At 31.9% G+C, this 12374-nt stretch overlaps 1 protein-coding gene, 1 long non-coding RNA gene and 1 pseudogene across 2 annotated transcripts; all 3 read left to right on the top strand.

Annotated features, from left to right (window-relative positions):
• The first annotated feature begins 223 nt into the window (after nt 1-223).
• On the top strand, nt 224-1328 carry LOC130979553 (uncharacterized). The gene is made up of 4 exons (XR_009086667.1): nt 224-451; nt 530-607; nt 693-842; nt 1245-1328. It is a non-coding gene; the product is annotated as an uncharacterized LOC130979553 (long non-coding RNA).
• Nucleotides 1329-2886: 1558 nt separating this feature from the next.
• LOC130979128 (uncharacterized) lies at nt 2887-5094 on the top strand (annotated as a pseudogene).
• Nucleotides 5095-7798: 2704 nt separating this feature from the next.
• Nucleotides 7799-10621, top strand: LOC130981704 (ADP-ribosylation factor 2). Its single transcript, XM_057905352.1, has 7 exons — nt 7799-7984; nt 8322-8481; nt 8938-9008; nt 9142-9261; nt 9828-9946; nt 10071-10152; nt 10342-10621. The coding sequence occupies exons 2-7, from the start codon at nt 8334-8336 to the stop codon at nt 10345-10347; spliced, it is 546 nt and encodes a 181-aa protein (XP_057761335.1). The 5' UTR covers nt 7799-7984; nt 8322-8333; the 3' UTR covers nt 10348-10621.
• The last annotated feature ends 1753 nt before the right edge of the window (nt 10622-12374 follow it).

Here is a 12374-nt window from a genome sequence, read left to right as displayed (position 1 = left end):
TTTTCCTCAGATGATGGTGATAGAAATGATAATGATAGAGATGACGGGGCTGATATTAAAAGAGAAGCTGGTAGTCAAGAGGGAACCCAGCAAGTTGCTGGAACAAATGGTGAGATGTCACTAATCATTTTACCTTGACTTCTATCGTGATAAGAGCCTTTAAGCTTAAATCATTATCTCAACTCTTGCAGAAAATGCAGCAGATGGATCTAACCCCCAGCCGAAGAAACTTGTTCCAATTTTTCTTGCGTACTACTTGAATAGCATGATGAGGTTCAAAATTTTAAATTTCTTAACCCTGTGCGTTTCTTCTTTTTCACAGTTTTGTACAGAAATATGATCCCTAGTAACTTTACAATGAGATTAAATGTGAATCAGCAACTTTCACCGGAGTTGGATCTCTTCATGAAACAGAGGCTCCAAAATTATGAGTTAAAACGAAGCAAAATCGGTATGTTACAATGTTTTGTTATATATAATTAAACACAATCATGCTCTTATTTTAATTTGTATCTTATTTTATTGGCAGCTTTTTGTGTTTTCAAAATCACACAAAGGAACCTATGATGGAGAGTGTCCCTTCTACTGCTCTTACTCAGGCTATAATGTAATCATTTCCTATCAATCTTATCAAGTGAATGTTATATATATACGATGATGTGGTTGTTTATAATAATTATTGGATAATACAGGATGAACTTATGTGGTTAGCAACATGGTTATACATGGCTACGAGGAAGCCTGCGTATTTGAAGTACATACAAGAAGAATCGATAAGTGCTAGCGTAACAGAATTTAATTGGGATCTTAAATATGCAGGAGCCCAAATCCTTCTTACCAAGGTTAACTAGTTCTTTATTTATTTATGAAAAAGTGTTTTAATTAATTGGTGTGTATCTTATTAATAATTGGAGTTATGTAACAGAAAAATAATCTAAGGTGGTTGTTGATGATGTTGAAATTTAGTAGTCCTATATATATTTTTCTGCTTTTGATTATACTTTTTCCAAAAACAACACCACCACCCTTTCCCTTCCATGCTTTCACATGACTTGATCAAAACAAAGTTTGAATCCTTTCATGGTGGAGAAGCATTAGCAACCCTCACCTTCTTCTCTAACCCATTGGGAAACCTGAATCAATCAATTTTAGTTTCTCTTTCTTTAATGGGTAGAATCTTCCTGTGCTAGTGTTAAAGGTCACACTTTTTCAAGAACTCAGTTGCAGATTTGTCCTTGTTTCAGTTGAAGATGGGTATTTGCAACCAGGATGCAGTCAAGCAGTTGCAATCCATGATGGAAAATGGTGTGTTCTTCACAACCTTCAAAATAAATAAATAAATCCCTCCTTTTTTTTACTCTTATTTTAATAAATCCCTCCTTTTTTTTCCCTAAAATAGTTTACTTCATATTTCAGAACATGCATCAGAAAATGAGATTGACAATGTTTTATCAGTAAGTTCCTTCACTATGTATGTATTCACATGTTTTCTCTTTTCTGTTGATAGAATACTGCGTTAGAAACTACTATATTTACTGGATTCTTAGATAAGAATGCTAAATTTGCTACATAATGTCAATGGATAAAATCAATATTGATGAGGTCCTTCATTGATCTGATGGCTTTTTTGGTTATTTTCCTTGTTTGAACTTTAATGATATATTATTTTTGGATGATGAATTGCTGATTGCAGTATTTAATTTTTTAATTCTATTTTTAATCCTTGAATAGGTTCTTATGCTGATTTGGTTTATATCTCATGCTCCTTTGTTGTAACATTAAACACATGGGATCTCATGAGAAAATGAAAACTGATTCTGGTTTTCTTTTGTTTGTTTATAATGCATTCGTTATATTTAACTTTGTTGGAAGGTAGATAGTGTGGGATGTACATGGAAATTGGAAATAACTATGCTCTGAACTTCAATGCTGAGGAACCAGAGGTGACTGTTATAGGAGCCTTTTGTATTTATAGATTATAATTGTAAGTAGGATTATTTCTTATGGGACCTTTTCTCAAAATCTCCATCTTTTTCCCATTTGCTGCTTGTGATCGATATATCATTCCTTCAAATAAATACTTGTTAGTTGTAATGTGTGCACCTGCATGGCTTCTACTTATTTTGATGGTGTTAACTTTCATGTTTATGTTGGATATAATGTTATAATATATTCATGTCTATCATGTGTTCGACGCAATGTCTCTAAGGGCCTTATCATGCTCCTTTCTTTCCTTTTTCTTTTTTTTTTTGGGTTAAGCATAACTTTGTCAAGAATTTTTTGTCTGAATATATTGTCAGGACATGCATTTATCGCAAGAAAACTCGGCGCGGATCTTCAGCATTCATGGAAAAGGAGATACCTTTTATAGGAATATTAAGCAATAAGGCTGAACAAAATCCAGGTTTCCATTCATGAAAGTGAAAGTGCATAAACTGTTTTCTTTTATGTAATGGCTTTGCTATATTTAAGTTCGTTTGACGATTACAAATCACTTTCATCACCATGTTCCTGATTCAGCACTAATATCTTCTCTTTTCCTTCTGTTTTGCTTTTTAATTTTACAGGGTGATTACATCAAAGATTTGTAGCTGTAATTACATCTGTATCAGTTTCTAATTTCACACACTGTTCTTGGATTCATTTCTTTCTTCCCCCAATTCTGTGATATTTTTTTTAATCTATTCCAAATCGAACTTTGCTCCATGGTTTTTTCATTCTTTGTTTCTCTGTAGATTGATAACTTTGGATCTATAATCTGCTTATTGTAGTTAAAACATGATTTGATTCCACTGATCTAACACCACACCAAAATTGCACTGCATTATCATGTTACTGCTGGAATGGATAATTTAATAGCTTTCTCGAAGTCCTGCTTCTGATTCATATTGATTATTGATTATCATGATTTAATAATGAATTATGTTACCTTGATCCAGGGTTGCAGTAACTAGAACACCTCTTTCAACCTATGATGCCACCTTATGCAGCACTTTATTCACCTGGAGGGGTTTATACTCATCCTGCCATTCCTATTGTAAGTCTAGCTACTTTCATGCAATTTATTTAATGGTTTATGAAAAATTGGACCTTGTCTTGTTCATTGCCCATGAATGTTTGGCTTCTACTGTAATGATATCAATCAATAGTTCACAATAGGATAAAGATTTGTTTTATTGTCTGGATAAAGATTTGAAGTTATTTATGTTATTTGGTTGTTTTTCTTTGATTAGCATGTCATATTGAGCTTTGACTTCCTCTTCTTATGATGGATGATAGCACAAATTGCTATTAAGTAGTGGTATTTGTTGAAATTTGTATTCTTTTGAATCATTCTGTGCCTGCCAGCCAGCAGTGTTCTTTTCTGATTTTTTCCCCCTCCTAAGGAAAATCATATGGTGATGCCTGTCAATACATATGTTGTAATATCACATTAGTTTTACTGTTTTATGTCATTATTGGTTATGTGCTTTAAAATAGATGTGTGTCATACCACTTGTGTTTGTTCGAACAGGTTAAATTCTCCAACCACATTTGAAATGCCACTGGAGGTTTTAGGCCATGAATTACAGTTTACTCAGGTATATTTATCTTTTTCAAGTATACCTTCTATAACTATCCCATTTTGTTGAGAGGAAGGTACTTTGAAGAAGGTGTTCTTTATGGAACTGGTGAACAGAACTTGCATTATATATATATATATATATTAAATAGTCTTAATGCAGGTAGATTAATAATAGCTAACACCTTTGTTCGTTTAGTATATTGAAGTTACATTTTCCTTTAAGCCGAGCGAGGTTTGCCTTAGTTGATATGATTTATGTCAGGCAAGCTGAAATTTTGTACAAGTAAAAACCTTCTTGAGTAGTATCATTGGTGTAGAAGAGGCTCATATTGTTGCCCTAGTGACTCTATGATTCTGCTCGATAAGTAGGTACTGTCGATATCCTCGGAAATGATTAGATATATACAATGCTATAGGGAAGAGTCCCCTTGGAAAATTTGCAAGTCATGATTGATAATTTTTCATGAGCTTAGAATTTTTATATTTTTTTACTTCGGGATGTTCTCTTGTTTCTTCTTTAGCTTCTAGGATTTGAATTCATTATTCGATTATTTACCCCCCGAAGTTTTCCTTTTTCTTTTTCCTCTTTATCTATAAAATATTTGACAATGCCAATTTTGTTTTGTCAGGATCCCAATTCAAAGCACTTAGGAACAAAGTGTGGGATTCATCACTTGTTTTTGCCAAATTTCTTGTAAGTTGTTGATCCTCCTAACATTTTCTGAACTGTCCTGTCATAAATATAATTTAGTTTTTTCAGGAACGGAATTGCAGAAAGGGAAGGTTTTCTCCAGCTAAACTTAAAGGAAAACGTGTAATTGAACTTGGAGCTGGCTATGGTGTTTCTGGTTTTGGTAATGTTACAAATGATTTTTAATGTTTGGTTAGCCTATTAATTAACTCGTCCTATATGGACTCCCTTATTGAAAATGTTATGTAAGTAACTAATAAGTTTTTAATCAGCTGCAATAATTACAATAAAAACTAAGAGAAAAAATGCTAAAAAAAATAAAGATTTTCTTTAATAGATAATTAAATACTTATTTAAGAGAATGTATTATTTTATTTTTATTAATTTTTAACATAAATTATATATTATTTTATTCTTTTCACACAAAAACCTCTTCATCATAGAATTATCTAACATTTTATACTTTTCAAGTGTCCCATTTGCTTCTTTTTAGCTGTGTAAGCAATGACATGAAGGATTAAAACAATTATTAGCTGTTGGTTGGATTCAAATTTTGTAACAAAGAATGTGAACTCTTCAAAATGTGTAGAACTACTTGCGCAAATAAAGCAAGCATTGGCGAGCTAATTGTTCAATATGCATGCTTATTAATGCACAAAATGAGTTAAAATTAAACCCCACTTCTATAATAGTGTATTTTTTTTTTTGAGTTATTTTTATTGAGAATTGAGAATATCTTCCTCTTTATTTCTTCTCTTGTTGTTAAAATTAAACCCCACTTCTATAATAGTATAATACCAACTTTCATAATTGATCAGCACAATAACCACCACCTATCACTTTCATAATTCTTCCTGATCCATTAGAACATCACAACTCAGAGTATTCAGGTATTGTTTTTTCTTGTATTGTTGTCTTGCATTGCTTTAAACTACTATGATCACATTTTCAATTACATATATGAAGTTCAATCCTGTCATTTAAAACTTAACTATATAGGAGATTTTAAGAACTTGGAGGTTAATTACTTGCAATTATCTAACCATTCTTGTCCATGCTTGGCTTTGCGTGTCAGGAACATTCTTGATCACATATTAATTTCTTGTTGCTATTTCATTTGGATTAATTTTTTGACAGCTTGCAGATGTGTGTTGCTTTTTGTCATAATTAACACAGTTAAATATTAAAGCACTCCCAAGCTGCTCATGTCACCAACTTGTGGAGGGACTTCTCCAGTGAGTTGATTGTGGAAAAGATCAAGTGCTTCTAATTTCAATAGATTCCCAAGAGAAGATGAGATTTCACCTGAGAGATTGTTGTAACTGAGGTCTAAACTGATATAGAGATTTTTGGCATTTTTCAATTTCTGTTTTAATATGGAGAATAACACAGCTTTTAGTATGGTTGATAGTTTTAGTATGGTTGAAAAATATATTGAGGATTATAGTTGATGTATCAATACATTTTCTTTATGCTTTGAATTATATTGACTTGCTTGTTTAATATAGTACCTTTCTTTTAATTTGATAATACGATGAATTTGTTTATTTTTTGAAATATTATAAATATTCGAATATAAATTAGATAAAAATTTGTATTAAATTTATATTTATTTTGTATGAAAACAAGTTTATTTTGTAATTAGAAAAAGTAAAAAAAAATTCTATTTTACCTTACAGATGGATTTACAGACGGATTTTCTGTCTGTAATCATGATTTTCCAAAGTTTAAATTACAGAGGGAAAATCTGTCGAAAAATCTGTCTGTAATTACAGACGGAAAATCCGTCTGAAAATTCGTCTGTAATTACAGACGGAAAATCCGTCTGAAAATCTGCCTATAATTACAGACGGAAAATCCGTCTGAAAATCCGTCTGTAATTATAGGCGGAAAATCCGTCTGAAAATCCGTCTGTAATTACAGACGAAAAATCCGTCTGTAAGTTTGTCGCCTTCAGGAAATGGAGGGAGAATTTACAGAGGAAAAATCCGTCGGTAACTGGTAAAAATCCGTCGGTAATTTTCCGACGAAAAAAAATCCGTCGGTAAATAATTTCCGACGAGGCTTTTACAGAGGGACAAAATCCGTCGGTAATTTCGTCGGTAACCAAAAATCCGTCTGTAATATATACCAAATCTGTCTGTAAATCTGTCTGTATTAAATCATTTTCTAGTTGTGTCACCATTTATCACTTTATTTTTTATATTGATTAAATTATAGAAAGAAAAAAAATAGTAATAATCTATTTTCCCTTTTCTTAGCTTTCTTTATGAAAAGGGATATAATTGATTCAATTTCTCTTTTACAAAATCCTTAATGCAGGTAAATATAAAAGTTCATCAAATATTTATTTTCAAAATATTATTTAATTTTATATAGTCATAACTCATACAGAAAATAGTAAATAGATGATGATAAATATAAAATAAATTTATTTTTTAATTTAAATAACTTTTAAATTTTTATCATATTTAAACTTTAAATATTTTGCTAATAATTTTCTCTTAAAATATTAAATTTTATTTTTTTTTAACAACATATTTTCCTAAAACAAACGTGATACACTTTGTATTATCTTATAATAAAGTATTTTTTGCAAGAAGGTATTTTAATTATATTATCCAAAGAAGGAATTTTATTACTGCTATCAAGAGAATTGTTTCGTCAAAACTAAAACATTTTAAATTGATAGAAATTTTAAATTCCCATGCATTTAAAAGTCTTTGAAATTTAAAATATTTTATCCAATCTTAGAGTTCACTATATATTTTATTTTCTTATCCAATTAAGAAAATTCATTAATTATATTCAACCATATTAAATGTAAAAAAAAGTTAATCACAACAATTACTTATATAGAATATATTAAAATATAAAATATATATTATAATTAAGTAGTTAAATAATATATTTATTTATCTAAAAATATATGACAACTAATTTTTAGTATATAGCTAATTTTTGGTATATTTATTGATTACAAAAAAAATTATTATTTATATATTAAAATTAGTCATTATGTATTTTTATATTGATACATATATATATATATATATTTTATATTAATAATTAATTTTGATGGTTGGTTTTGATATACATTTAATATGTTATATTAGTTATTGTAAGGTAAATCACCAAAAATGCATTTGAATTATTTTAGCATTGACAAAAATGCTCCTAAATTTTATTATCTACAAAAATATTTTCAAATGGTTTTTGATGACTAAAATATCTTCAAATGGTTTAAATACACGACAAAAAAACCTAATATTAAATATATATTCACAAAAAATACTTTAAAAATTAAATTTTGATGTGATTTTTACAAATACGATTAAAAGAATAAGAGATTTTTATTTTTTAATTTTTTGCTTAGTATATATTTTTTATCAACTAAAAATATTTAAAAAAATAAAAGATTAGAAATTAAATTTTTGTCTGATTTTTTATGTGTATTTTTTAAATAATTATTTAAATATTTCTATAAAATTTTATATCAAATATATAAACGGTTTGTTAAATACACAAATTTTGTGAATGAAAGATTACACAACAATGCTTGCAAAATAAAATCCCCCATTTTTAACTCGTTGACGGGTCTCTCTCTTTCTCCACATAATCGCGTTGCTGCAAAGCATTCCTCTCTCTCTCTCTCTCTCTCTCTCTCTCTCTCTCTCTCTCTCTGAACGTTCTGTTTCCAGATCACTCAAGGCTCTCATTTCCCAACGGTATACCCTCTTGTCCTCTTCTCTTTATCTCTCTCTCACGCACACAAATACCAGTGTTTAGATCCGATTTGATTGTGTAAGAAATGTTGTGACAATCTTGAATTTTGTTCGTTGCCAACTTATTTGCATGTTTCGTGGATTTTTTAATTTTAGTTTTTCCACGTTGAGTTTGAGATCTAACCGAGTCCAATGGCATTGAATACGATTTAGGGGAAAAGATTGAACTGTGTGATAAAATACCTTTTTTCCTTAATTGTGTTTCTGAAAATCAAATTAAAAAGTTTCATATTTTGGGTCTTGATTTGTTTCTTTCTTGTGTGTTTCGTTCTATCCACAGGTTGAAGGAGAAATGGGGCTGACATTCACAAAGCTTTTCAGTAGGCTCTTTGCCAAGAAGGAAATGAGGATTCTCATGGTGGGTCTTGATGCTGCTGGTAAGACCACTATCCTCTACAAGCTCAAGCTTGGAGAGATCGTCACTACAATTCCCACTATTGGTAAGTTTTTGAGGCTATGATTCACGCTTATTCTTGCTAGATAGCCATATATCAATAGTTTCCCTTTCAGCATTGGAAATAATGTGAAGGCATTAATATTTGTTGCTTAACATCTTATGTGGTTAGAATGTGTCTTTGATAATTTAGGATCTAACTTTATTAGACTTGTTTGTGTTCTGATATATTATTTGAAACAAACATATTGCTAAATCTGTAAACAAACATTTCAAAGGGAAACATCGAGATCCAAAAATACCATGTTGCATATATCAATTGCTTGCAACATAGTACATTATATTTGCTGTGAGATCATGGATTTAAAGCAATATGACCACCATATGTTCTTGAGAAACTATGTTATTACTTTTAAACAATAAATAAATAATGCATAACTGTGTGGCTGTGTGGCATATTTTTTGTTTCTTGTTTCATGCGCTTATTCATTAATTTTTTCAGGGTTCAATGTGGAGACTGTTGAATACAAGAACATTAGCTTCACTGTTTGGGATGTTGGTGGCCAGGACAAGGCATGACGATTGATTCTTATGCATTCCTGAAAAAATTACACTCAAGATATTCAATGCATTGCATAGCAAATTTACATAACTTGGCAAAGTTGCTTGGTGCCTGGTTGCTGAATACTTATGTTCTCTGTTGCAGATCCGTCCATTGTGGAGGCACTATTTCCAGAACACCCAGGGTCTTATATTTGTTGTGGACAGCAATGACAGGGACAGAGTTGTTGAGGCCAGAGATGAGTTACATCGGATGTTGAATGAGGTACTTTAGCTAGTTTGCTATTTCCTGTTATGCCATGCTGCCTTATTCATATTTGTTAATGGGTTATACTAATCCCACTTTTAGAGTTGATTTGTTCTGATTTATGATTGACTGAGTATATTGGGTATGGGAACACGTTGAGACCAAAAGGAAGGACCTGTAAATTTGTAAAGTTAGAAAGGTTTTAGAATAACAATATAATGTTGACCATTGAAGATTCTTCAGGGAAAGTCCCAGAATTTTCAGAGATTCTTTGATGTCAACATGTCAATAATTTGTGACCATTAATCTTGTAGAGTAGATACTCATTCTTTTTGATAGGCATAATCTATTCGGGAAGAGTAAATCTTTATTGAACAAATGATTGATTTGTGATCATTCTTGTGTGATGTCACTATAGCATATAGTTTGGAAGTTGAATAGCTAGTTCTTTCATGTGAATTGCTTTTGATTGATTGCCCTATATATGTTGATATCTACTAGTGTCATGACAAGGATCCTTAGTCCCATTCTTTTTGCTTTTTCTGTTTAGGTATTCAATTTTTCTTTTTAAATCATGTTTTCAGGATGAACTGAGAGATGCTGTATTGCTTGTGTTTGCCAACAAACAAGATCTTCCTAATGCAATGAATGCTGCTGAGATTACTGACAAGCTGGGACTCCACTCTCTCAGACAACGCCACTGGTATATATTTTGACAAGGAAGCATTTGTTTCCTCCCCCGCCCAACAAGTTTGGCCTTTGTTTTTCCCTCCCAGTTTTAGGTAGCTATGCCAGTTTGATCCAACATGCTCTTTGGGTTCTTCCAGGTACATCCAGAGCACTTGTGCAACATCTGGGGAAGGCCTTTATGAAGGTTTGGACTGGCTTTCGAACAACATTGCCAATAAGGTAGTTGTTAGTTTATGGAAAAGTGCATTCATGCATATTGATGTTTAAACCTTTATTATTATTATTATTTGGAATGGGAAAAACATAGCATTATTCAGAGTTGGAATTAAAAAAAAAATAGTTGGAATTACTAACATAACTTCCCCTCCCCCCCGCCCGGCCGCCCCCGATTTTCTATTATTGTTACAGGCTTAATGCTTTTGGGGAGTCCTGTGGATCGGTGATTCTGGATGCAGGGGTGAATATTATCTAGCTTTTATTTCTTGGTCCTCGTTGGAAACCACCTAGATTTGTGTTCATGTAATGTGTTTTTGGACTTGGTGGCGAAAATTGTGTTAGGAATTTGTTTCATGGATGTGTAATACTTGTGAGCAATGTTGGGCATTGTTGCAATGTTCATAACTGTAATGGAGACACTAATTCAATGTGCCACCCCGTTTTGATTTATTCAGTCTTTATCTTGCTCGTATATGTAGTTTCTTTCAGTTCGTGCATTCTAGTATGCGTATCCCTAGTAGTTGGGGCTGCTATATTTGGTCCAAAGATGCATTTGTCGTCATATTTTAGAACATTTTTTAGTTTTTTTTTCATTTGTCAGAAAATTATTTTGAGAAAGTAAAGACTTTTCTCGGGAAAATTATAGAGTAAATCCCTGATTTCTGGTTATTTTCTTCAGGAATAAAGTTTTTCCTAATTATTTGAAAATAAAAAATATTATTGATATACTAAAATTAGCTATTATGTTTTTGTATATAAATATAGAGTATTTATTCATTTTGGTCTCTAAAGAATTTTGGACTAGACATTTTAGTCTCCAACTAAAATTAATTACTTGATTGGTCTTTAACAATTAATTCCGTTAGTTACTTAGATTTTTTGTACCGTCAATTCTAATGGAGCACAAAATAGTTTTTGGCAATTTTAACGGGGGACAAAATGGTCCCTAACCCCTCTATTCGGAAACGGCATTGTTCTCTTCCAATTTCTATCATATCTCGCATAATTTTAGCAGTCTAACACTGCAATTTCAAGCTACACAATGCATATTCTGCAACTTCAATGTTCACAAGAAAAATCCGCAACTTGTTCTCAACTAATTCATACTCAGGAAACTAATGACTATGTCTCTCAAGTACTTATTGTCTTCGATGGATCCCATGAATCTACACAACAAGTCCGATCTATTAAGATCCATCATCGTTATTGCCATCTCCCTCCCCCTCTGTCCGATCATCTCCATGGCCACATTGTCCACTAATCCGATTGCATCCTTCAGCTTTTTCGAACAAATATTTAGTAATCGCTTCAGTTTTCATATGAGCGGCGACGATGACATTGCTCGCTGTGCTGATAGCTTGAATGCGAGGTCGAAACTGTCTGCCAGCTTGGACTTCAGGAGAGAAGGAATGAAGCACTCGAAGTCCATTCCAAATGAGAATTTGCATATGATGCCGAAAAAGAATCTTCTCATGACGTATTGCTTTCCGGAGAATGGAAAAAGGTGTGTCCTTAGAGTAGTTGTGAAACTTGATCTTGAGAATGTGGTGGACGTTATCGGAGTTGGAGGTGATGCTGTTATCAAAGACGTAGAGATAGATGCTTTTGGTGGGTGAAGTGTGAAGGAGGTAGGTGTACCAGTCACAGAATTTTGAAAAGTGTGTGATCCATGACATGTTGAGGTAGGTGCGATACGCGTGACAGTTACACCATGATCTTGGAGCTGAAGAGGAGAAAGGAGAAGATGGAGAAGAAGACTGTGAAGGTGAAGGAGGAGAGTATGAATACTAAAGTTATGCAAGATACGATGGAAATTGGAGGAGAACGACGTTGTTTCTGAACAAAGGGGGCAGAAACGATTGTCCCCCGTTAGAGTTGTCAATGATCATTTTGTCTTCTATTAGAACTGACAGAACAAAAGACTCAAATGATTAACGGAATTAATTGTTAGAGATCAATCGAATAATTAATTTTAGTTGAGAACTAAAGTGTTTGATCCAAAATTTTGTGAGAACCGAAATGGAAAAATAGTAAATACTAATAAATATATGTTTTGTTTTAATATTTTTTAATGTGTATTTTGTATTTTGTATTTTGAAGTATATTTTATACTAGTAGTTAATTTTGGTGATTAGGTAACATAGTTACTTGAAAATCTCAAATCGGCCAAGAAGGCCACAACCATTAAAGGAGTGAATCAATTTATTCGAAGATTCTATCTTCGT

The sequence above is a fragment of the Arachis stenosperma genome, chromosome 5 (genome assembly GCF_014773155.1).
Source record: "Arachis stenosperma cultivar V10309 chromosome 5, arast.V10309.gnm1.PFL2, whole genome shotgun sequence".
NCBI lineage: Eukaryota > Viridiplantae > Streptophyta > Magnoliopsida > Fabales > Fabaceae > Arachis > Arachis stenosperma.
This window is presented reverse-complemented; position numbering and strand designations above follow the sequence as displayed.